The 25,870-nt window shown below is 41.4% G+C and overlaps 2 protein-coding genes and 1 long non-coding RNA gene across 8 annotated transcripts in view; 2 read left to right on the forward strand and 1 right to left on the reverse strand.

The window, feature by feature from the left end:
- The window catches only part of trpm7 (transient receptor potential cation channel, subfamily M, member 7), a 37,438-nt gene extending 22,432 nt beyond the window's left edge, over positions 1-15,006 (forward strand). For 2 of the 6 annotated variants that reach the window (XM_083999252.1, XM_083999256.1), the window contains exons 20-40: positions 1,143-1,271; positions 1,434-1,685; positions 2,770-2,944; positions 3,545-3,671; positions 3,786-3,964; positions 4,052-4,184; positions 4,492-5,264; positions 6,343-6,437; positions 7,012-7,108; positions 7,221-7,297; positions 7,413-7,453; positions 8,254-8,282; positions 8,567-8,620; positions 9,596-9,640; positions 9,878-9,943; positions 10,966-11,249; positions 12,375-12,457; positions 12,719-12,924; positions 13,026-13,077; positions 13,177-13,283; positions 13,786-15,006. In XM_083999252.1, the coding sequence (XP_083855378.1) occupies positions 1,143-1,271; positions 1,434-1,685; positions 2,770-2,944; positions 3,545-3,671; positions 3,786-3,964; positions 4,052-4,184; positions 4,492-5,264; positions 6,343-6,437; positions 7,012-7,108; positions 7,221-7,297; positions 7,413-7,453; positions 8,254-8,282; positions 8,567-8,620; positions 9,596-9,640; positions 9,878-9,943; positions 10,966-11,249; positions 12,375-12,457; positions 12,719-12,924; positions 13,026-13,077; positions 13,177-13,283; positions 13,786-13,898 (3,117 nt within the window). In that variant the 3' untranslated portion in view covers positions 13,899-15,006. Of the gene's footprint in view, positions 1-1,142; positions 1,272-1,433; positions 1,686-2,769; positions 2,945-3,544; positions 3,672-3,785; positions 3,965-4,051; positions 4,185-4,491; positions 5,265-6,342; positions 6,438-7,011; positions 7,109-7,220; positions 7,298-7,412; positions 7,454-8,253; positions 8,283-8,566; positions 8,621-8,791; positions 8,813-9,595; positions 9,641-9,877; positions 9,944-10,965; positions 11,250-12,374; positions 12,458-12,718; positions 12,925-13,025; positions 13,078-13,176; positions 13,284-13,785 lie in introns of all 6 variants that reach the window. The other 4 variants (XM_083999253.1, XM_083999255.1, XM_083999250.1 and 1 more) reach the window with 3 other exon arrangements.
- A 583-nt stretch (positions 15,007-15,589) lies between these two features.
- On the forward strand, positions 15,590-19,727 carry LOC310984178. The gene is made up of 4 exons (XR_014595290.1): positions 15,590-15,749; positions 15,984-16,078; positions 17,289-17,365; positions 18,313-19,727. It is a non-coding gene; the product is annotated as an uncharacterized lncRNA (long non-coding RNA).
- A 2,253-nt stretch (positions 19,728-21,980) lies between these two features.
- Positions 21,981-25,867, reverse strand: bcl2l10 (BCL2 like 10). Its single transcript, XM_083994515.1, has 3 exons — positions 25,797-25,867; positions 24,394-24,858; positions 21,981-22,949 (listed from the first exon to the last, which is right to left on the reverse strand). The coding sequence occupies exons 2-3, from the start codon at positions 24,853-24,855 to the stop codon at positions 22,827-22,829; spliced, it is 585 nt and encodes a 194-aa protein (XP_083850641.1). The 5' UTR covers positions 24,856-24,858; positions 25,797-25,867; the 3' UTR covers positions 21,981-22,826.
- Positions 25,868-25,870: the final 3 nt, after the last annotated feature.

Here is a 25,870-nt window from a genome sequence, read left to right on the forward strand (position 1 = left end):
GTATAAACTTGCCCATATGGACATTTTCATTTCCAAGCTTTCCCACAGTCTTGGTGCGGTTGATCTTGTTCTTTATCTTGTTTAGTTTTTGTACAAACTTCAATAGGGACCCCTGGTACCACTGCTTAAAAGTCATGTTTGTTTTTGTCTTTCTTATATAGACAGGAGTGTATACAGGATAAATTCCCATTTGCTCCATGTAGCAGTTAGATCCTGTTCTAATAATTGAATCAAGCTCTCATCAGTTAACACTACCAGAAGTAAAAAAAACAACAACAACAACCTCAACCTCATCGTGCCACCAGTCATTAGGATAATTTAGTAACTATTAATGCAGAATCCATTTAGTAGATATTGAGATATTTCACAGGAAACATGAAAACTGTCCGGCTGGTGGAAGTAGAGGAAAGGTCAACCAGTCGTAAGATTCATCCTCTGGGGAAAAGGAGTATCTGTACAACATTTAATGGCAAGTTATGTAACGAGAACGACTGCTTTTCATGTTGGGTACCACGATAGCTGTGTTTTGCAGGGGACAGATGAACTACTAAACATATAATAGCAGAAGTTGTTTTGAGCAAATATGGTGAAAAAACAAATAACAAAGGGTGGATTTACACATTGACAAAAAAAGTCAATGTTTTTTATTGATAAATGTTTAAAATTTCCCCATCCTTTTGTCTCATATAATCCCCCGTAGCCCCCTACTCCTCTCCTCTGAGAGGGAACTTTGTTGGGAACCGTGAATTTCACTTGAGACAAAGGAGGATGAAGTTTCTCTCTCTCACACACACTCACGGTCCTTATCCACACAGCTGACCACCAGTTGAGCTCTGTGGGCTCAGAGGCCGCAGTGAAAACGTCAGAATATTTTGCTCCCAAACGAAAAGTGCCATGATGAGGCTCAGCCCCCTCAGAGGGCCTCGACCGACCTCGGCTTAAAATATTTCAGGGGGAGGAAGACCCTCTCTTGAACTGACTGAATGTAGAGGCTCTTTGTCAACACATGTGTCCAACATACCTTCTACACACCAAATCTACAGTAAATCGCCCAGTTGGAAAAATGAAAACATTCCTATTCTTGGGCAAATTACTACTAAGTGTTCCCTTTTAAAGTCATCCTGTGTGTCTCCTGCTCTCAGCTCTTCTACCTGGGCTTCCTGATGGTCTATTCGTATGTGGTCCTGGTGAAAATGCCCCTGCTGCCTTCTCCTCAGGAGTGGGTGGTCATCCTCTACATCTTCACCTCTGCCATTGAAAAGATTCGTGAGGTATATGGAACAGAAATGCTTGGGTCATTCATTTAAAAAGTGATGATTTTACTTTATCTTATCACAGTGAGATGCTGGAGGAAGCTTCTGATACCGATTTCTCGCTGAAGTCCTGTACTACAAATGACTGTGAATTTCACCATCTTTTCTTTTCTTCCCCAGATGTTCATGTCTGAAGCTGGCAAAATAAGCCAAAAGATAAAAGTGTGGTTCAGCGACTATTTTAACGTGTCCGACTTTCTTGCCATTGTGATCTTCTTTATCGGCTTTGGCCTGAGGCTGGGTGGAGGCGATGCCTTCGTCCCCGGCCGGACAATTTACTGTCTGAATATCATCTTCTGGTATGTGCGACTCCTTGATATCCTGGCCGTGAATCAGCAAGCGGGGCCGTATGTCATGATGATTGCTAAAATGGTGAGTTCCTTTTGGTTTTTTTTTTTTTTTAGTTTTTGTTGTCGTTGTTCTGACTCTATGACACATACCGGCACATGTTGTTTGCCTCCATTTCTTTGTAGCTTGTCATGTTAACCTGTTATATTTTTTTGCAAGTGTAAATTATTTTTATTAATATTCATCATTTTTATTTCATCGTTTTTAACTTCCACATTCAAACAGCATTAATCATCTACATGCTCTAACCAGGTATTGTGAAATGCCATATTATCCTGAGCATAATACGTTTAACCTATTTTATTAAATATAAATACCTTAGGTTTTAGTTTTTTTTATTTTCAGCTTAGCTAAACTAAAATGAAAACATTGGGAAATACAGCTGACTCTGTCTGATGGTCAAAATAATCTGCCTAACTGCACCTCACCATTTACAGTATCCTTTTTTGCTCGTTTTATTTATATCACTATATTAACATGTCATTTCATGCTTGTTTAATCCACACTCAAGCAGAAACACAAAAAGTAGACGTTTTATTTTGGGATTCTGTCTCGTGACTCCCTGAAGTCTAAAAGCTGAACTTGGTGAGACTGCTAGGTGGATTCCTTCAACCTTTGGGACAGAACCAGGCTGTTTCCTCTGTTTTCAGTCTTAATGCTAAGCTAAGTGAACAGGCTCAAGTTCTCAGGAAGAATGTGAATACAAGTATATCCCAAAATATCGATCTCCTCCACTTTTAAATGAAACTAGATTTCATTAGAACTCAACCCAGTTTCTGTTATAGCTATAAAGTAGTCACCAACCCTCCAACATTACTGTCTGCTCTGGGGATTTCAAAAAGGGATTATAATGGTTGTTTTGAAACGGGCCACACCAGACCAAATCATGTAACAGAAGAATAACTTAATCCTGTTTTTTCTTGTTTAACTCTTTTTCCTGTTATGTAAAAAAATAAAAAAAAAATAAAAAAGAATGATCTTTTTTTAAGCAACTGTAATTAATTAGAGCAAACTTGGGATCCCCAGAGTTGACGGATGTGCACTAAAGTAGGTTTCTGCTACATCTTTGCTCATTTGGTTAATTAAGTCTTTGTGGCGTCTCTTGCAGGTGGCCAACATGTTTTACATTGTGGTGATTATGGCTATAGTCCTGCTGAGCTATGGCGTACCCAGGAAAGCCATTCTCTACCCGAACGAGGAGCCCAGCTGGACGCTGGCCAAAGACGTGGTCTTCCAGCCGTACTGGATGATGTACGGGGAAGTGTATGCCTATGAAATCGATGGTAAGGACGATGAGGATGGTAGGGCAGATTACAAGGGTAAGAAGAGTTTTATTCAAAGCTTCTCACCACGGCATGATAGCTGATTGGCACTCAAAACCAGCACTGGAAATCAAACCCACGATGGCCTAATCGCTGTACCCCCCCCCCCCTTCCCTCACAGCCTCTTTCACACAACATGGCTCCTAAGCAGAAGCAGCCAACGCGGGTCTGTTTGGGGAGGGCAGGGCAGTTTGTTTCACCTACAGTTTCAGCTGCCTCGACTCGGCTGTGAAGGATCGGGGGGGGGGGCGGAGAAAACCAACAGTTCTAGTCGAGGGCATTTGAAGCTCAGGTGGAACAAAGCACCTGACTGTGCTCCGTTACCTGACGTTGGCACCCTGACGTTGTCACACACCAATGAAATTTTGTCACTAATGATGACTTTGTGCTACAGTAGCAGCAACTAGTCAAATGTTAGTCAGGCAGCGCGAGCTTGTGGAAAGAAGCGAATGCTGAAGGTTCTGCAGGCTTCAGATTTGAATGAACACATGAAGTATTCCTGTAAACGAATCACGATGTGCTCAGCAGCTCATTTCTTCTTGCGTCTTCTCTTCATCACAGTGTGCGCCAATAACAGTGAAGTAAAGAACCTGTGTACGTCAGCAGTGTGGCTGACTCCTCTCCTACAAGCAGTCTACCTCTTTGTACAGTATATACTCATGGTCAACCTCCTCATCGCCTTCTTCAAGTAAGTGGCCAGCACTTCAACCGTGGGTGCTCGTCAGCCTCACTGTGGCGCAGCATTGCCTTGTGTGTTTTTTTTCAATCCTGACTGCCTTCTTCTGCACCGTTGTTTTTCCAGCAATGTGTATATACAAGTGAAGTCCATTTCTAACCTGGTGTGGAAGTACCAGCGCTACCACTTCATAATGGCCTACCATGACAAGCCTGTCCTGCCACCTCCCTTCATCCTCCTGTGCCATATCTACTCCCTCTTCAGTATGTGTCGAAAGAGGAAGAAGGAGAATACCTACGGACCAAGTATGTCCACGCTGCCGCCACCGTCACCGACCACTTTGATGCGACGTGCTGTATTTTAACCTCCTTTCGATCTGCTTCCTTTTTTAGAGCTGTTTCTCACAGAGGAGGACCAAAAGAAGCTTCATGATTTTGAGGAACAGTGTGTGGAAATGTACTTTCATGAAAAGGATGATCAGTTTCACTCGGGGAGTGAGGAGCGCATACGTCTTACCTCAGAAAGGTGGGGATGTATAATTGCCCTCCATAGATGCAATGTTAAACGCTTTGTTAAACACATGTTCATTTAAAGGGGAACTAAGCAGGATTTCTCCCGTGGCTATGCTTCATTTTTTTTTACCTTAATTAAAAAGCTCCGGAGTAATTGTGGTCGTAAACAAATGCACATCGCTGAGAGCAGCGTGACCAAAACAGTAGAAAAGTGAGCGGACTTAGTTCACATAGACATAGTTCCCCTTTAACTTAAATATGTTAATAAGGGCTGAGCTGTGAAGGCTGTGCTAACTTCTGCTGTCGTTTACCATTCCCAGAGTCGAGACCATGTGTTTGCAGCTGAAGGAGGTTGGAAACAAAGTCAACTTCATAAAACGTTCCTTGCACACGCTGGACTCCCAAATTGGCCACCTGCAGGACCTCTCGGCGCTGACTGTGGACACTCTGAAGACCCTCACTGCCCAGAGGGCGTCCGAGGCCAGCAAGGTGCACAATCAGATCACCCGGGAGCTCAGCCTGTCAAAGAACGTGGCCCCGAACATCGCCTCCGTGGCAACAGACACTGGCCCCCACTCCAAATCGTCCGTGATAGGCAAACGCAGTGTGGGACCCTACTTCGGCTCCTCCTTCCCCCGGGCAGAAGTCGACATAGCGGATTCTCTTTTTGGAGCCGGTGCGGGGGTAGGGGCTGTCGGCCCCGGCCCCGGCGCAGGACTGGGGCTGGACCCCGGCCTGAACCCGGCATTAAGTCCAGAGAGGAGGGAGTTGTTTGGGCTCGGGCACCTCGAAGCGGAGGCCGGCTCCTCACGCAGCGCCAGCTCCAGTGCCTTTGTCCAAAGTGCTGTGGCCGTTTCTCCTCCGGAGCTGCGTCTCCGAGGCCACTCTCTCACGCAGAGCAAGCTGACCCGTCCACAAGACCCGGGCCTGTCCGACTCCCCATCCAGCCTGCCCAACGTCCCCTGCCCCGGGGCTCGGTTCCACATCAGCAGCACCCCCTCCCAGCCCAGCGGCTCCAGCCACCCGGAGCTCGCTCTAGCTGGGCTCTTCCAGCAGCCGGACAGCACCGCCGTAGAGTTTGGTGCGTTCGTGGGTAAGTGTGAGAATGAGGGTGAATCTGGTGTTGATGAGAGAGTGACGGAGGAGGATGAAAACTGTGCGTGTGTGTATCCTACTGTTGTTGTCGTCTCCGCTCGGCCTGCCTGCTTGCCTGCTTGCGCTGCGAAGCCAGAGAACACACGGGGGGGAGGGATAGAGGAGGGGGAGAGGAGGACGGTGAGTTGGGGGTACGTGAACGAGGCCTTCTGCGACGACGAGGGCAGACCGGCCTCTCCGTGTAGACAGAGCGCAGACGCTGAAGTCTCACCGGCTCCGGACGCCGAACCTCCACCGGCTCACGCCCACGGGAATAGCGTCCGGCCAAGTTCGGCTCGCGCCCCTGCGGTGGCTCCCAGGAAACCCCGCAGACGAAGGAGCAGGGAACGGAGCGAGCCGGGACCACCGGCTTCCTGCTGCGAAGGTCAAAGTGCGTCAGGAGTCGCCCTTGTCCAGAGGAACATGTCGAGAGAGCCAAACGCAACGAGAGGTTTGATTTTCAGTCTGTGATGTCGAGGGCTGCGTCCGCCGGGTGCTCGGGGCCTGTCCGTCTCCCAGATCAGGATCCCATCAGTCGATCTGTAGCTGGTGCTTTTTTTTTTCTTTGCTCTCTCTTGTGTCTGGAGCCTTTTTGTCCAACTTGCTTATTTTCTGTTCCTGGGTCTTTCTGAGGTTTCATGTGTGACGTGACTGAAGCATGAGTGATTCACTGCTCTGATTGATGAGGGATGTGTCGGCAGGTGGAGGTCTGGGAAGGAGTTTTTTCATCAAAATCAGATGTTTAAACTGTGATTGATTCACCATGGTGGTGTTTGTGATGCCACCTGATCACAAAGTGCAATTTCCTTGTGTTGTTTTATTGAAACGCCGGGAATAGTCAACAATTGAAGTAGCGGAACGTTTTTAACAATTGTTTTGATGGTTTATTGTCAGTAAGTCGTTTGACTAACATGAGATACTTGGGGAAAAATAAAAGATTATTTATTTAGGGGTGTTTTATTTTGATAATGAGACATATTGACTGAGCTGCTGGAGTTGTCCTCATGTGGGTTGACAATGTTTTTCCTTGGTTTTAGGACATAAAGACAGTTTGGAGCTCCAGCACTCCACACCCAAAGAGACGTCCACCTCCAGCAGGCAGCAGAGCCCGGCTACACAGATCAGATCACAGGTGTGTTGACATGTTTCCTCCTGCTTTTGTTTGGTTCATGAACACTGTATAGGTGGGGTTTTTTCAGAAGAGACAGCAGCATGGACTCTTGTGATTTTTAAATGGTAAAATTATAAAATACATCCAAAATACTTCTTCTGTTGAGGTGTATTTGTTCACAGTGTTGTGCTGCTATATTTACCTCTATGTGAACACTGATGATCAAACATCTGTCCTGAAAGTAGATTTTTTTTGTAATGCTAAAAACTTGAACACTTCCTTCGTTGTTGAGGTGTGATGCCATCCTGTCAGCCAGTGGTTGCTATTGTTTCAGTTTGTCAAAAGGAGTTGTTTGTCTCTTCTCATCACAATTTATGAAAGCTTATCAACCAAAACTAGATGCCACGTTAAGTTTCCTCACTGGTTAAATGTGGAGGTGGCTCCATCAAACCCTGAGTCATGAATTTGTTATGTTCTTATATCGACTGTAGTTGTGCTTCATGATGTGGCCTGAATGGGTTAATGAAATGCATCAGCGTTTCAGAAATGTAATTTACCCTGTCATATCTCTGTGTCCCTGTTGTCATGGACACAGGCCCAGTCTGAAGGTCACGGTCACATCAGAGCTGTCAACTCCTACGCTGGCTTCACAGAGTTTGACAGAAACCCAGCTTTTCTCCATCCTGACTCTAGTAAGATCACAAATAAATTCAACACAGAGACTTCATTAAAGAATATTTTGTTTATTTTAGTGAACTGCAGCTGACACTTAATGGATATTGTTTGTTTGCTGTGTTTCTGTAGCTCTAACAAAGAGGGACAGGAGCAGAGTGTCAGCAGAGGACATCCTCATCCACGAGGACCCCAGGGCTGGAGCGCTGGTAAGAAATGCGTCTTTGTGTGTGTTTAAAGTTACAAGAAACAACAAAGTTTAACTCTGCTCGGTTCAATCAGTTCTAGTCTCTGTCATTTTTTAACAACTTCTCTTTTTTCCAGCAGGAAAGAGTTCAGGTCAAATCAGCGCAAGCCAGCAGCCTGTAAGTGTCATCCTACTGGCCAACAGGAAGTGGAGACACACACACACACACACACACACACACACATAAATATATGCAGACCTCAAAATCACTTCCTCTTTACTTTAAAAGGGAAGATAAAACCCCACCATGTCCAGTTTAAGCTGAGGTCTGGTGCTTGTTTTATCGTACATGTTTAACCCAACACACAGTGATATAAATACACTGTACAGCAGGGCTGTTCAATTGGTGGCCCGCGGCCCATTTACCAATATATATAGTGATAAAAAATGATAATATCATTATCATAAAAAATACGAAAAATAAAAATGGTCTGTGCGAGTTTTATTTCTTTAAGTTTTCATAAAACCCAACATTAAAGTAAAGAGCAAAGAAAAAGTGAAGGAATATTATGCAATATCTTTGCCAAAAGAAACGCTTGGTGCTCCTTTAAACTGTACATACGACATTTTACGATGCTTTACGACACTTAAACTACATACGGCAGACCAGAGAGAGACTGGCTGTCGCTGTCAAAGGTTTTTTTTTTGTGAATGGAGTAACTAGTAATGTAACTAAATGCTTTTGAAACAAGGTAATCAGAACTGTAATATGATAACTTTTGAGAGGAGTAATCAGTAATTAAATTACTATTCCAGAGTAATTTGCCCAACACGGCTGCTGTCTTTGAAATGGTAACAGAAAAGAAAAGCCCTGCTGTACAGGCTCCTACATGTTTCTGTGGTTTAGATAGTTACAGGTATACCTGTAATCCTTTGTTAAACTAATGTCTTATCTCTGACTGTGTTGCTCTCTGTCAGGCGAGCCCCGGGCGAAGATACACTAAGTGGTAAGATACGTAGTTTCACTGTTGTTTCTATCTGTATCTATATGTATGACTCTGTTGGGTCTGATCCGTCTGTCTGGATCAGCTGGTCCAGCGACCTTTTCCCGTTCTTTGGATTCCTTATAGTCGTTGAACAGGCCTCATCAAAATTATGAATAAATCCAGCTTGCCCCCGTGCCTCAGTTACATTTTTTTCCCCCCCTTTTGCTTAATTTTGCTTTTGTCTTGTACTTCATATAGTTTGTGGATAAAAGCTTCACTCCTCTTTTTTTCTCCTTTGCTCATAGCTGCAGTTTCTCTTTATGCACCACGTCACACCCACTTGGGAGCAAGAAAGGACTGTAAGTGACCCTAAGTAACCCTAACCCTAACCAAGTCAACCATCAGCCACATGAATAACTTCTCTACTCGTTAAAGTTGAAATAGTTTGTGAATTCATCAGCTGATCAGCAGGAAAAAAAAATCTGCATCTCTTTTAATAATCCAGTTATTTCCATCCGTTTCTGTTTCAGTCATTTTTCATTCAAATACCGGTACGTCAAATATTTTACTTGCTGTAGCTTTTCCCCTGTAAAGATTTTCTGTTTTCCCTTTTATATCATTGTAAACTATTTTGCTTTTGTGCTGTCATCTGGATTAAAAAAAGAGGGCACTTTAGGCTTTAAAAAGCAACTGACTAATTGCAAAAACTATTTCAGAACCAGATTAAAATAATCATAAATTGCACCCAGCCCTAGTTTCATGGCAGAAAACAGATTATACTAACAGACAGGCCTAAAAGTATAATAACTGCATTTTTAACAATGGTGTCTTTTTCACACTGGGTTTATCATTTATTTTTTATTTTTTTTAAAATCCATGTAAGAATTCATTAAGATTATATAATGTAAGAAAAGGTTGCTCTATGAACAGAAACTACCTCTGTGAGATAAAATAATTGTTTGAAGTGTGAACCTGAGGCCTCTTTCTGTGTCTGCAGTTGTGAAGTAGCACAGTGACATCTACTGGTGAACGCTGGAACAGCTCAGGGGATTTTTGCTAAATTAATGAGCCCACGTTATCGTCTCGTGACTATTTACTACTTGCTTGTCCATTAAATGACATGAATACATAGTTTATTGGTAAAATGGAGCAAACTGCTTTAATGTTACAAGCAACATCTATGGTTTGAATCTGACCTGGGACCTTTGTTTCAACTCACACACCACCTCTGCCTCTCTCTGCCGTCATTCCCTGCCTCCTTCTCTAAGCAGTGAAGTGTCTCACAAATATGCTTTATAAAAAACATTAACAGTGTCCTCGTTTTTTTTCTGCAGCCATTGGCTCACCTTTCAAGCCCATGGAAAGCTACCAGTACTCAGGTGGGACACTTGTTTGTACACATGTAGTACCGTATTTCACCCTGGACATTAGGTTATTGTGGTTTCATGTGGTAATTCAGTTGCTAAAAGTAATGATTGTATGAATTTTGTCAAATTAAAATCATGTAGCTGTAGCATTTCTACAAAAAGAGGTAGAAATGAATGAGAGCAGTGTAGTTTTACTCTGACTCTCCTCAGCTCATGTTTGTATTTATTTCTGTGTGTGCATCATTGCAGCTGTTGAGCGCAACAACCTGATGAGGCTGTCCCAGAGCATCCCTTTCACTCCTGTGCCCCCTAGAGGTGAGTCTGGACCACGGTGTGTGTCTCTCTACACGACTCAGCTCACATGGAAACATTTACTGAGAAGTGGCAGCAGGAAGTTGACAATGAGGAAGTATGGAGCCAGATAAGAGATGTGGTTTCCACCCCCTCACTCCTGCAGCTGTTTTCTTAACGTGTACTTACGGTAGCGATGAGCAAAGTGTACTGTAGGTGCTCTGTTGCTTTTTTGTTTTGTTTTGTTTTGTATATTTCTTTACTTCCTAATACGGGCATATGTCCTGTTTTAAGAGGAACTACCAGTGGTAGTCAAATATGGCCATGTTGATCAGGTGATTAATGCTGCCTCTGTCTGGAGGTGATAACTAGGGAACCAATGCATCATACAATATGTTTTAAATATGGGAAGCCACGGCAGTTATTAATATGATATCATATTTTACAACTCCATTAAGCTGTATATTAATTTATACATAAGTTAAATTATCATTTAACTCAAATTATTGAGTTATCAGTATATTTGTGGTTTAAAAAAATTGAGATCCATCAAAATGGTGATTATGAAACATGGAAAAAGAGGATAAATTATCTAGATAGCCTCAACAAGCTTCAGTCACTACATGTATGGTTTTTACTTCTGCTTTCTAAATATAGATTTATAGTTCTATAGAAGGTGGTCAGCTGGTTTTCATTTTTATAGGACAATAATTATAAAACAGTCAAATAGGTTGAAAAGGGATCTTAACAGAGTTTTTACAGAACTGCATAATTGTTTTTTGGGGGGACATTTGCTGAGGAGGGGTTTCTTCTTAAATAAATGTGTGATAGCTCCTGTGTCCTGGCGTGTCGCGCTCCACTGATGATTTTTAATGTAAATGTGTGAGGAAATGAGAAGGAGGAAGTGTTAAGGTCAATGGACAGTACATCAGTGATCTGTTATTAACCTCTCTGCCTGCTTGTCTGCCTTGTTTAAGATCCAGCTCTGATCTAGAGCCAACAATGCTTCATTTAATTAACGACTGTGTGACCGTGTGTTCCTTCAGGAGAGCCGGTGACCGTGTACCGTCTGGAGGAGAGCTCTCCCAACACCATCAACAACAGCATGTCTTCCTGGGCTCAGCGGGGCCTCTGTGCCAAAATAGAGTTCCTCAGCAAGGAGGAGATGGGCGGGGGGCTCAGACGGGCCCTCAAGGTGCTCTGCACTTGGTCAGAGTACGACATCCTGAAACCAGGACACCTGTATATAGTCAAGTCCTTCCTGCCCGAGGTGGTCCAGACCTGGCAGAGTATCTACAAGGAGGGCACGGTGCTGCACCTTTGTCTCAGGGTAGGGAACACACACAGGCTCATCTCTTCCACTGTTTCGTTGTAGGTGGTATTTTCAGTATCTGAGATTTTATTTGAGTAATGCTGAGTACATCTAATTTAATTTGATTTGGTTTTTTTTTTTTTTTTTTTTTACTGATCTCACTTTTTAAAGGGGAACTATGCAAATCCGGTCGCTTTTCCGCTGTTTTACTAACCCTCCTCCTGGCCATCTGCATTTGTTTTCAATGATGCCGGCGAGAGAGAAATACATGGGCCGATGGATAACGTGTTATATTATATAGGCATTACGAAGTGCATATTTGTGTCGTCTTATCTTAAAACAAGACAGACATTTTTGTCGCGGTGCCGCCAAGACGAGAGCCTGGCTTGCAAGGTTGGTTTTCGGCCAAGAGGCGCTAGGTGGAAGGCAGAGAGCCTCCAAGTCATTTATTTAACCATCATAAGTTCTCTGAAGCTGTTTGATTAAGATAAAAATCTTGCATAGTTCCTCTTTAAATTCCACATAATGTCAGGATCTTAAAATAGAGTTGGAGTAATACATACAACATATTTATTTAAACTCAAAATGAGACTTCCAAGAGGTCATGATACAAGCTCAGTTTCAGCACCATACATGCACTGTAGTGTACTGAATTTATAAGTCAGACTTTTTACATTTGTATGTGTGTAAATATAATTGAGGAAAGAGACGTGGAGAGCAAGTTTACATTCTACGAAGCTGTTTATTTTGGTCATTCTGCGAAAGCTGCGACGCCCTTGGTTTGAAGGATGTGTTGCTGTGGTTGCAGCTTCAGAAAACACAACACACTGCTAGTCAAAGGCTGACTATTTGAACAGATCACACGCAGTTGTCACCTCCAGAGCTTGGTTGTTGCCATAGAGACACATCACAGCAGCCACCTCCACCTCAACAGCTGTCATAAAAATGTAAAACTAGAAAACATTCGGGCCACAAAAATACTGGATTGGCTGTTTATGGAGCTATTTTCAAACTGTCTTTATTTACTTTTATGATAAGTCCAGTGTTTCTTGTTTACAGCCGTCACTTTGCATTACAGAGAAGCTACAGTGACATATAACGCATCATCTATTTTTAACCTTTTAATTTCCTGTGTCACTTAAGGAAATTCAACAACAACGAGCTGCTCAGAAGCTGACGTTTGCCTTCAACCAAGTCAGGCCCAAGACGATTCCTTATTCACCGAGGTGAGCACCCGCACCTGCACCTGCCGCAGGTGCAGCAGCACAGTCGGGCTTTGTTTCCATATCTCTCTCTCATAATCTAGTTTTTAATTTCCCTGCGTGCTCAAGCCACAGTCTGCTTATCATTATGGTTTGGCAAGACCGCATCCGCCTCTGTGTTTATCCTGCACAGCAGGTGGATCTGTATTAGGCGTGTGTGTGTTTTTAATAAATGTCCATTCTTGTAGGTTATTGAACTGAAATATGAGTTGTGTGTGCGTTCAGGTTCCTGGAGGTGTTTCTGCTCTACTGTCACTCTGCCGGACAATGGTTTGCTATTGAAGAGTGCATCACCGGGGAGTTCAGGAAGTTCAACAACAACAACGGTGACGAGATCGTCCCCACCAACCTCCTTGAGGAGACCATGCTGGCCTTCAGCCACTGGACCTACGAGTACACCCGCGGGGAGCTGCTGGTGCTCGACCTGCAGGGTAAAAGCACCGGAGCCCTCACTCCTGTCTGTGCACCTCCATGTGTTTTCTGTATGATGTCTTTGACAGTGACACTTGACAGTGTTTGTCGTCTTCTGCAGGTGTTGGGGAGATTCTGACAGATCCTTCGGTCATAAAGAGTGGGGAGAAGGGGTGAGCTCCCATAATTACTTCGTTATTTCATTTTGTGACTCCATGTTGAGTCGTTAGCTGCAGCTGTTTCAACACTAATGACTCTGTGTGACTCTACAGATCTTATGATATGATATTCGGACCGGCCAACCTGGGAGATGACGCCATCAGGAACTTCCGTGCAAAACACCACTGCAACTCCTGCTGTCGGAAACTCAAACTTCCTGGTGAGAGATTCTGTTAAGAGACGACATTCCTGTTAAAATAAAGTCCGTTCTGAAAAGTGGCGCTCTGAGGCTCACCCTGTAGAGCGCTTAGCGCACCACATGGGCTCAGTCGCAACTGCAGCTGCCCGGGTTTGAATCAGATTCGCAGCCCCTTGGCCGCATGTCACACCCCCTCCTTCTCTAGCCTAAATTTCTGTCTCTGCCTCTCTATTTTAAAAGAAGCCTAAGAAGCCAGAAAAAATTATATACAAAAGGTTTGTATTCAAAAACTACATAAGCATTAGTCAAAGTTCACTTCATTTGTAGTTTTATAAGCGTCTAGTCTAACATAACTGACTTTTTTTGAGTTTTTAGGGGGGGCTTTTTATGCCTTTTTAATTGACAGGACAGTCAGGGAGAGACAGGGAATGGGGAGACAGAGAGGGGGAGTATATGGGCCACCTGCTCAACCCCGTGAGCCCCACATAACTGACCTTTTTATCCTTTTCCTCTCGTGTGTCAGATCTGAAGAGAAACGACTACACACCGGACAAGGTGACGTTTCCACAAGACGACCCTCCCAACCCGGGCGGCAGCGTCAAGGAGTCCCGTCAGTCAATGAAGCAGATGCTGTGATTGGTTCAAAATGAGTGAAAGAGAGTTTGAATGATCACGAGGCGGCCACCACGCTGATTTGATTTTTAGTCGAAGCCAAGGAGCAGAGAAGGTGCACCTAATCAACTGGAAGAATCACACCTGGGTTTCCATGGAAACCAGTGCATGCAGACTGTCTTGTTTTGTTTTGAGTTTTTTTTTTTTTTGTTCTCACCAAAATGCTGTGTCGCACAGAACTGGAGCATCTTAGCTAACCCTTTTGTTCTGTAGCACATGTATGGGCAGATTTTTTAAACACATTTTGTACACATTTATGAATATATACAAACAGTATATATACTATATATATATTTAAATATATGTATATGAACTGGATATATTGACAGGTACAATATCATTGCAGAGGGTTTATTATTTATTTTGAAGTTTGAGAAGTTGCCTTGTTTTAATGAAAAAGAAGAAAAAAACACAAAGAACAAATCTAAGTGCATTGTACATCTGTTACAGCAGCTTCAGAGACGACAGCCTGCTGAGATTCACTCACTGCAACACTGCAGTTTGCCACCAGATCATTTTTATAAATGTATAAAGACTTGTATCACAACTTTTTGTCTTTTTAGTTAATGAAAATATACATGAATTTGAAAATCTTGTAAAATATGGGCAGATTGCAATGCAACTTTTACAGAGCAATGTATGTAATTTTATTGTATTGAAAGTGTGTCCACCAAAATATTGCTGATAGTTTTTATTGTTACAAAGGTACTATTGCTATATCTTTGTCATCAACAATTGTATGAGCAATCTAGTGTATCTTATAGATACTGTTATCCGGCATGAGCTGAACAGATTAAAATATTTTATTCAGGGGAACTGACAAACTTAAGGGTATTACTGTATACATTTTGTACTGGATATCATTTTAAACAAATAAAATGTCAAAGCTTTAGCAACATCCCTCAAGCCTTCTAAGAGTCACTGTGTTGCAATAAGTGGGTTGGCATTGCAGCAGGTTGAGAGGAAGAAACAGAGTAGAGGTTGTTTGTTTTTGTTTTGTGAATGTGTACATACATTTAATGTTTATTAATGTCTATGTGAGGTGTCGGAGTGGTCAGATAAAACAATTTGAATCCATCACCTGAATACCAGTGATTTTCTAAGGTTTTCTAACATTTTATAGATTTAAAAAACGACTTTTTCATTATATTACCACATGAATTCACATTTTCTACACCTTGTAAACATGTTGGTACTAATATTGTGTCCACACTCTTTGTGTGCGTGCTGAAACTTTCACAAGTGTTGCAGACGAGTGCAGTAACATCCTGCAGATGAAGGGGCTGGTAAATTCTTGACTGTGTGTCTGAGCAGAGAGAGGCGGACAGAGGGTCTGGTGTTTGAACAACAGGGGTCTCAGATTCCCCAGCTGCTCTTTGAATCCACTCATTATAACCTCCGTCCATCGCCTGTGCACCTGTGTGATAACAGGACGGCTGAGTGAAGGATACCTCGCGTCCGAGAGAAGAAGTGCCACAAACTGTGAGATCATCAACAGCAGGAGTTGTGTAACTTCATACTGGAGCAGAATCAGAGAATCGCTCTGCGGTGCCCCCATCTCTTTGTTTATGCTGCTGACCTACATTAAAACTGAAACAAAAGAGTCGGTTTAGGAAGTGACTTCAAATTAATTTATCTTGCATGATACAGACAGGCAGGTTCACCTTCACAGTGGGTGTGGTTTATGAGAATAGAGAAGCGTACTCATGACTTTGCATTTTATTCAGCTTGAACTCAGGAGCGAGAGTCGCAGCTCTGCAACAGGTTCGTACAAATCAGCTGCTAAACCATGGCTGCAGTCACCATTGAATATTGGTAAGTGTTTGACTTCAGTCATTCTGCTCTATTCAGCTGATCAGTATTATATACAGTAGTATGTATAGTTAAATAAATTGGTTCAATGCACTGTGATGGACTCATTCATTAGGAGATGGACAAACAGGGGCTTAAGGGAAAGTAAGTCAGTTAGTGAGAAAAATGTATATATTTAGTATCTTCAGAAGTTTGTATGACATGTTTTTACTGCATGTTTTTTTGTGTGTGTAACAGCAAAGGATGAAGTTACGCGTTCCGCTATCAGGAACTAGCTGGTACCATACGGCAGGTCCCTGGTGTGCAAGTGACGGGAGTGAAGGGGAGACCAAGTGAGCTGCTTTTTGTTTCATTCAGTCAGTCTGTGGTATGGAGGCCCACTGCTGCCAGAAAAATAAAATAAAATAAAATGATCAGACTGAAATAAATGAAAATACATAAGGTAGGCTGTGACACAGAGATAAACATTATGTTGAAGTCCCAACCATGTTTCTTTGTTAGTGACTTATTGTTTTTGAAAAAAAAAGAAGAAAGAAAGAAAGAGTTAATTTTCAAGCCTTAAATGGGTAGTTCAACATTTTGCCATAATCCCTATAGTTTTAGGAGTAAGTTCGTTACCTTTAATTGTCGATGCAAGCTATTTTTTAGAAAGGTGGAGCAGAGCCGTGAGTTGCTCAGAGCTATGCTACAGAGGCTAATGGGATTTCTTGGTTTCCCTCATCAAACTCATCAAATACACAATCCAACAACTCCAAAACGCTTTCATGGACAAGTTGTGACCTGCACATTCACCACACTATGAGATAATAACAGAACATTACTAGACAGAGTTGTTTTCGAGGTAAATTCATGCAAAACCGCGGATGCGCTTTCCCGTCGGGGGCAGTTTTTCGGCAAGCAGTCTCTGCATTTGCCTCGAAAACAACTCTGTCTCGTAACGTTCTGTTAAAAATAGCTTGCACTGACAAATAAAGGTAACAAACCCACTCCTAAAACTATAGGGATGGCAATGGGCCAATTTGCCAAAATGTTGAACTATCCCTTTAATGTTCTAAATCCTCTAATTTGAAGGTACATTTCTAAGCGAGGGTCAACCTTTCCCATGTTTTGTGGGGCAACTGCCCTCGTGGCATTTTCCATATCACATGCAGAGTCAGTTTCTGTTTCTGTGTTGTGTTTAGTACAACCAGACAGTGGAACACATTCAGTTAGATGGTGTGAATAGAAACCCTGTGAATTTTTACCACCACATATGAACTGAAACTGAAAAGTTTGCATGTTTTCAGTCTGTAAATGATGTGTACTGCAGCTTCTTGTTGACCTATGCACATACACACAAATATTTATTTGTGACCTATATTTCTTTTCCGGTTTCATTGCGGTTACAGAAGTTTTGCATTAACCAATGACAGTGACAGTGCCCATTCGTAATAGAAACCTGTTTCACTGGTTGCAGATATGTAAATTTAATCTAATTTTACTCACTGGCACTTAACTGATTTGCATGTTTCTTCATTTTTGTTGTTGTTTCCACCACAACAGACAGTTTTGAGGTGTCAGTGAACGGAGAGCTGATCTACTCCAAACTGAAGACAGGAACGTTTCCTGAAACTGACGAGGTTAGTGAAGTAGACATATACAATTTTTAAAAAGTCACTGCACAATAACTGTTTCTTGTAACACACTGGCACACTGATAATGACAATTTCATTCAGTGATTATTAACTGTAACTGATCAAATGAGCGTCCTAAGTAGCAACAACATCTAGAGTCTTAACAAGTAGGACAATGCTTTGCATAAGACACAGTTCTTGCCAGCAAGTCCATCTAGATAAATGTGGTTTGGATGTCACACCCACATACTGAACAGATCTATTTTGGTAACACATCACTAATACAGTCCAAGTGTTTTTCTTGTTTTGAAAACCAGATTGCCCTGTCACTGAGGTGGAACATTAAAAAACAGGAAATATTAGTGTTTAGTTTGACATTTTTCTTTCAATTCAATTAAAAAAACTTTATTTTCTATCACAAGGACAGAAAATTGTCATTAGTTTGGGCTCCAAACAGTTAGACATACAAACACCAACGTAAAAACTCACATTTAAAAAAATCTCACATAAAAGCTATGAAATTCACATGACGCTCACATAAAAGCTGAGACAGCAAGTAGATCTTGCCCTAAAAACAGGTACCTATTTCTTTTGGTTTAAAATGTGCACTGCTGTGGGGATAAAAAGAGTTTTTGTAAGTCCTTATTTTTTTGGCCAGGATGGGGCTATTCTCAATGGGGCACATATGGAAACAGAAGTGAAATTGTGTATTAAATCAAATTTTATTTTTTAAGTCATCAGCCTGTAGCCAAGTGATGAGAGTTATACTGATAAGACGAGTCAGAGGATAATCAAAGTTATTAGGATTCATTTTAATTAATTATATTTTTAATTCAATAATTCATCATAGTGGTTAAGAAATTTCACATTTCACATGTTTCGCTTTTTTGTTTTTTAAAGAATAATTTTCATGTATGACTATTGAATCAAATTTCTTTGTTTCATGTTATCAGATGACAGAAAAGGTGAAGGAGATGGTCAATGAAGGGAAGCCGGTAAAGTCCCCGAAGAAACGAAAGATCGTGTGCCCTCACCAGTAGAGGATGGAGGATGAAATAAAATAACAGCTGTATTCACAGTGTAGGAGAACATGGTGTATCTTCTGTGCTCCAAAACAAAATCAGACCAAAATTTATTTAAACTTTAATACATGTAACTTTTAATTTATAGGTCCTAATTGTGGACCATGACAATAGATGAGACCATGCATTGTCTTCACTGTGAATACAGACAAAGACAACAGGGTGATAGGAGCAGCTCTGAGGAGCCAGGCACTGATCTGCTCTTCTGTTTATGAATGTACACACTTAAAAACTTGTGGTGTGTACACGATACAAGTCTAGAAGCTTTTCAGCCGACTGGAGCCCAAAGATGTGCTCTCTTCATTGGTTAAATGTCTATTTAACATTTACTTTATCAAGTCATAGTTCATAGATTTTGTTTGATATTTCTGTACATATAATTTTTTTTAGGTTAGCGTAAAGACTGGAAACAGTGTGAAACAGTCACTTGGTTCTCTCCTGATAATTAAACCCAACAACAACCATCACATTTACAACTCACAGATTAAAATTGTATATTTAGTTTGTTTAATCTGCACAAAAACCAATGTGTAAAAATTACTTTTTGAGTTTTACTGAGGTAATTTCTTGGACTCTTTCCTGAGCTGGACCAGTAAAATCATGGAGGGTTTCACACTGGTCCTGGTAATCTGATACATAAACTGGTTAATTGTCATTTTTACACATAGGTTTTTGAACTGATTAATAAGTTTGGACAAAGACAGGCTAGCTGTTTCCCTTGTTTCCAGTCTTTATGCTAAGCTAAGCTGAACTAAGCTAACCAACGACTGGCTGTTTTTTCACATTTATCATAATGGTGTCAATATTCATATTCAAATACATTTATTTTCTAAAATATATAATAATATACATATATATATTATATAGCCTAACAAATATTATATATATATGGAGTAGTAGCCTACTTGGATGGTGTTGATCTAACTAGCCTACTGTTACTATGTGTGTTTTTTTCTGTTTCTAATTTAGCAGTTGTGACAATTCAGATGTTACATAAAGATTGAATAAATAGATAATAGACATGCAATTTAACATCAAACTTTTATTTGGACTTTTAATCTTTTTGTAACCAATTGGGATAAAAGAGCCTAAATATTTTTGAGAAATGCAATAAAATGTGAAAGTTTTACTGCTGATCTTTTCCTTTGAGATTTTCTTTCTTACTAAATTATGTGGCACATTTTTCTGTCTCTATCAGACATGATAGAAATTATGTTGGGATGGACACACAAGGCACTTCATTGTGTGAATACACATCAGCTGTGTGAATTACTGTAAACTGAACAGACACCATTCGGATGAGCTTTGCTGTTCTGAGGTCAGAGAGTTTAACCTGATCCTCATTGCCCTCCAGGGGTGTCACAGAGACACAACAGATTGACGAGGATGCAGCATAAGCTTCCTGTCTGGTCCTCAAAATCTCATCTGAAAATGGATGCCCTCACTGATCCCTGGTCAGCAGCTGTGTGCCCTATATAGTATTATGTCAAAGGAAGAGGCTTGAAATGTTTTATCAGTTTGTTACTGTCAACAACTCACATGGAACAATCAAAACCATCAATATACATTGTCTTCACCTGCCTCACCAGCCTGTCTATGGTGCCATGTGAACTGGTTCAGCATGAATATTTAAAAACACAAAAGTAGACAGGAGTTGCTAAATAATTACCTTTAAATGTGCTAGGATTTTCATATTGCTGAGTATTTAGGGGTTAGTGTATCACCTTTTTCTTTATGGAAAAGTAAGCATGCTAACCAGCCCTAGCCCCCACTACTACCTAGAAACCAAATTTGACAACAGAGAAAACTGACATATAGCACCTTTAAATATCTGGGCATTGTAGTTTTTACCAGACATTCGCCAAGGTTTTGATAAAAGGGATTATTAATAATCAAATCACCACTTTGTGTCTTTAAATCTTCTAGATTGAGTTTTAAAGCATTCACATGAGCCACTGTCAATATAATCTGTGTTCCATAATCCATCAAATAAACAGACAGTGATAATAACAACATATTTGTCTGCTATTTGTGATGCTCCTGTTTGCTCTCCACTGGCAGAGTAAAAACAGAATCAACAGGAAACACAGATACACCACGTCAGACACAGTCACGGTTCTTTGCATCATAAACAACACCAACTAGCTACATGTGTAGGGGATGGCAATTAATCAACTATTGATCAGGTCAGAGTCTTGGGTGTGTTGAAACTAGGCTCTATATTATAATGACCAGTTTCAGTGCTCCAGGTGAACATAGATACGTCTGTGAAAGAGAAGCTAATTTATAATTTAATCAATTTATTGTTTTAATTCATTTGTAATTTAATCCATTCATATTGCAAAATTACTAAAATTTGAAGGTATGCACATCTTGATTGATCGTATCTGAGATGCTTCGTCACCTTGACTGTGCACCTGGGGTTGATTCAGTTGATTGGATATCATTTGAAACAGGAAGTATCTGCCAGCAGCTGCACAGGAGCACATCTGGGGAACATTACAAAATGTGATACTTGAATTAAATCTCTTTTTTTTTTTTTTAAGTTATGGTTTGTGTCTCTTCTCCCGTTTAGTTCCTGTTTTATTTTGAAGTTCAGTGTCCTGTCTTCCTGTGTTTGCCTTCTTGTGATTACCTTATGTGTCTTATCTGCGTTCCTGTGTCCATACTCTAGTAGTCTCTGTTGATACTTTGTTCTTTTCTGTTGGACTTTGAGGATCCCTTTTGTTCACCTTTTGAAATAAATACCTTCTGTTACTCAACACCCTGGTGTTGTATCTGCAGTTGGGTCCAGTTTCTCCCTTGACAAAAATCAAACTTAAAAAAAAAGTACATTACAAATTGAAAACTACAATTTAATTTAATCAAAATAGAATCAAGTTAAAACTTAATGCTTAAATCACATTAGTGTACTTTCGGCAGGGAATCCATCAATTGGCAAAAGACCAACTTTATCCATTTCAATCGGTGATTATTTAATTTACACTTTCAACGGGCTGTCGCGACTAAAAGTATATTCAGAGTTTGAAGAATAAATTGATTAATATTATAAAAGAGCTATTTCAAATTGATGAACATTTATGAAATGTATCTGCAGCACTTCCCTAATTGTGGTGGGTCTTGCTACTAAGATCTCTGAAGCACATCTAAATTCATGTTTTATGATCATTTCAGATAATATTCATCGTCCTGATGTTAGGACTCAAACAGGTTATTCTTTAGGAGCCGCTAACAAGCTAATTATTAGTGATGTGTTTTGTGAACGCAGCTCCTCTTGTGTAACCCGAGCAGCGTGATGGTCATAGCAGCACAGACACAGACAGTACTGCATTTCTTATTTATGAAAATATGTCTGCACATGAAAGTGGAGTCATTCACAATTCATATTCTCTCTCTCTCTCTGCCACTTCTGACCTGCTGCATTAGACGTTTTGGTAAAAATAAGAGTTGATGAGAATGTGATCAGTGGTTACGGTAGACCACACTGACAAAAATAAAACAGACGTTGTTGCACTGAATCACAAAGTCCACAGTCAATTTGATTTTTCTTTTATTACAAAGACAGTGACAAATAAATAGAACAAAACAATGTAAAAATATAATGTTTAAGAAATCTGGGGTGTGGAAATGCCATAGCAACCGTTTGTTCTAACTGCATTGCAATATGTTTTAAGTCGGATTGGTCCCTGGTTTTGTAGATTGATATGAGAAACATTTCACAACATATAGCACCGTTGTGTGGTCGCCAGCGCCGCAGTCAGCTCTGTCGACCGTAGAAGTCAGGCATTTCACATGAATGTAGGACAGACTTGAACGATGAAGTGAAATAGCTGTGGGGTTGTTAAAAAGGGGCCACTGCTTTACAGTTTATCATATAAATATAATATATTAATTTTACATTATACACTAGAATCGACTCTAGACCACATACACAACTCAGGTAAACGTGAATAAAAGGCAGCTGAGAATTTTTAAAATCAAAAACAAAAAGATGTCAGGAAATTGAAATGTTACGGGTTTTTTTTTAGCTGCACAGTTGAAAAAATACAAACATCGAGGGCAAGTTGATCCTATGTAGAAACCTGTGCTTCGGTTATTAACCTGTAGAAAATATGCAAAACTGATGTCTCTCACTCCAAAATTTATGAAGGCATTGAGATATTTTTTTTTACAATCTTACGGAGCAAGCGACAAAATGTCAGTATGTACGTGTGGGGAGGAGGGGGGGTGTCTGAGCGTGTGCAAACATTCAGCTGATGACCCTGAATTCACTAGAGATTTAAGCCTGTCTTTGCAGCATTGATGATTCAAAATGTCTACTTAATTGTGCCAAATGAAATGAGAACATAGAGATGAGGACGTGCGAAAGGACGTTGAAGTCTGAACTAGCGGACCAGGAGGAAGGTGAGCCCGGCGAGGCCCACGCCAGCAGCGGCGAACAGCGCTGTCTTCATCGACAAGTCCTGGCTCACGTCTCTGGCGTTGTGGGAGAACTTACAGAAGCCTTCCTACAAGAAAAAAACAAAACAAATAGAAAATATATAAATGGTTGGGGAGCATGAAACTTTTTGTTTACTAGCAACAGATAATATTTATCAACGCAGCGCCTTTCAGTTTTTCCAGCATATACTGCAATTTTTAGAGACTAAAAAGGGTCTGCCAAAATGTCTCCCAGCAAACAGCAGTTTAAGCTGACGGCTGTTGGCAATTATACAATATATTTGGGAAAATGTGTCACAGGCTGACAGCAAGTGGAAAAATATTTGGACTCAGAGGATGCTGCTGATGTCTGCGCTTTTTTAAATTATTATTATTATTTTTTTTACATGTTCTCACAGTTCTGCAGGTCTGAGAAAGAAACACTGTCAAAATGCCAACAGGTTTGTGCAGAAAATTAGATTTTTTTTTTTCAGAAAAGTGCAGGTGAAGTTATTCAAACTCATAATAACTGAGCAGGTGTTCAGCAGCTGTATTTTTCTCCATCGTGTTTTCAGAGTAAAAAACACACATTCGACCAGTGAGTGCACCTGCTCTCGGCGCCAGGTGTTCCTGCTGCTTTACAGCTGCTTGTTTTTCTCGTCATACCACGCTAACTTTCAATGTGGCTAATGCCAAATTCAACATATACACACACGAACACACACACACAGACACAGAGAGAGACACTGGAGCTTTGACTGTTACTACAAAGTCCATCTGGCTGAGCTGGTTATATGTCTGTTGAAACCAGCTGCCACTAGAAGAAAGGAGGGGTGTGTGTGTGTGTGTGTGGAGGGGGTATTTGGTAGAAGGCCAGGGTGAGCCCATTCACAAAAGCAGACATTCATTGTAGGCGTGTTCACTTTGGTGAAGCCTCAGACTATAGTTTACTCAGAGTCCATCATAACCGTTGCTCGGGGTTTCCCCACTAACTAAGCCACTAGCGCATTTTTTAAAATCGTCTTTTTTGATTTTCTGTGGTCAAAAGGGCTTTTGTCAAAATCTCTGATAATTCAAAGCCCAGTTATGTTTGATCACGGCCCTGAATTTACACTGTTCTGGTCTGTATTTCTGGAGCATTCCCCACAATCTGGTCTACTGCTTCCCTTCAGTTCCTATAATCACAGCTGCCACAGGAGACATCTGAAGGCAAACAATAAAATACAAGGCTGTGTCTGAACTGTGCCCTGGCCATATTTTAAACCACCATATTACCCAAAGATCTAAATATGTACAGTATACCCAAGCAGGAAGAAAACAATCGCATCATGCTAGGTCATTTCCAATGCAAGTAGTTTAAAAATATCACTTTCTCTTTTTAGTCTTGCTGGGATTTTTGTTTTAATGCCATTTTACCTCCAGCGAGCCTGCTTATCTGCAGGTTTAGTGTTTGTGTTTAGCTGTGACTCAATCAGCAGTTATCACCCATGTGACTCAACCAGCTTGGACCAGAGTGGACTTGTTAAAACTTACCCATCCACCATTTTCCAGCAGCCAGTCTTTCTTCTCCTCTCCCAGGTAATCAGCTATGGTCTCTGCCAGTCCCCTGCAGTTTCCAGGCCCCAGTCCCAGATCCTGTCTCTGCCCGGGGTCCAGCCCAGGCTTCCCGTTCTTGTGCTCCAGCAGCTGTTTTGCCAGCACCCCAGTAAAGGTGAAAATGGAGACAACCCTCCCCCAGTTCAAATGTCCGTCTCCCACCAGCTCCTCCATCACCTTCCTGAGACCGGGGCAGGGGTCCAGCCCGCACTGCCCCACGAAGGTCTGAGCGAGGGAGTGGAAGCGAGCTTGGTGCTGCGTCTCCATGTCCTGAGCCATGACCCTCATGGCAGCGGCTGATTCGCTGGGAGGTGGAGGGGCTGTCTGTGGGCTTGTGCAGCAAAGGTACAGGTAGTCCTCTGCCATGGCCAGGGTCTCTCTCCACAGCCCGCATGACATTTTCTGTGGGTAGGATATCAACATTTTATTAATTAAAATCAGACTGTGTGAAGACAAGAACAAATAAAATAAATCTTCATCAGAATGACAAAACTAGGGTATTATCAATTTATCAGCCAGCTAGAAGAAGAAACTCTTTTTTTTTTTGTCAAAAGCTGACATTAAATTTACAATGACAAGAAAATGATTTTTTAATGGGATTTATTTTGATTTTATATGTAAATATATTTTAATGACATTATAATTTCCATTCGCAAACAGCCTAGGATTTAAACTAATCATCGTTATCTTTGTCGTCATCCATCAGCCCTGCTGCTGCTGCTGCTGCTGAGCTAACAAATGATAACATTATTCTTTTACCAACACCGGACAACTTATTGTTTTATTTCGTTAACACAAACACAAGATTTGACAATTGGATATAAAGACGACTCCTTGTATATAATCTGTCGGTATTCCCCCCTCCGGGTCAACATCTTGTCTCGGTTTGTTCACTGTTATAAGTTTTATACAGATGGCAGCATCGCTTCACTTCACGTTAGCTCTCGGTAAAGACAGCCGGCTTTTAGCTTAACGCCGGGCACGGACCACGGCTGTAAGGATGTTAACAACACAGTAGTTCATGTCGTGGAGCTCTTAGACGTGAATTATCCGCGTATATTCAGCGGTGAACTTGGAGTTGGCTGGCCGGCTGCCTCTCCCTCAGCCTCCCTCCCTCCCGGAGCGATGCTCTGTCACCGGAGTAATGGAGGACACAAAGGACCTCATTCACACGAAGTAGCTCAACTGCCGGAGCCACATAAACGCGTTTAAATCCGCCTTTTAACTCGGTTACACTGACACTACTGTGTGGCGGCTGTTTTTATATATACAACAGGACACGTTCAGATTGATAAAAATGTAATTTTTTAAGGGATATAAAGGAAACAAAAAAGGCTTACCCTCCCAGCGATATCAGACTTGCTCTCTGCACACACGGACGGCGGAAGGAGAACCTCGGCACACACACTCAACG

This window comes from Trachurus trachurus, assembly GCF_905171665.1.
Source record: "Trachurus trachurus genome assembly, chromosome: 3".
NCBI classification, from domain to species: Eukaryota; Metazoa; Chordata; class Actinopteri; order Carangiformes; family Carangidae; genus Trachurus; species Trachurus trachurus.

What these genes read in the sequence shown, in the direction of transcription:
- bcl2l10 (XM_083994515.1), bottom strand. Translation starts at nt 24,855, where the DNA reads ATGTCATGCGGGCTGTGGAGAGAGACCCTGGCCATGGCAGAGGACTAC. An exon ending in TGCTGGAAAATGGTGGATGG is followed by an intron (nt 22,950 to 24,393) that starts GTAAGTTTTAAC and finishes TTTTTCTTGTAG; the next exon opens with GAAGGCTTCTGTAAGTTCTC.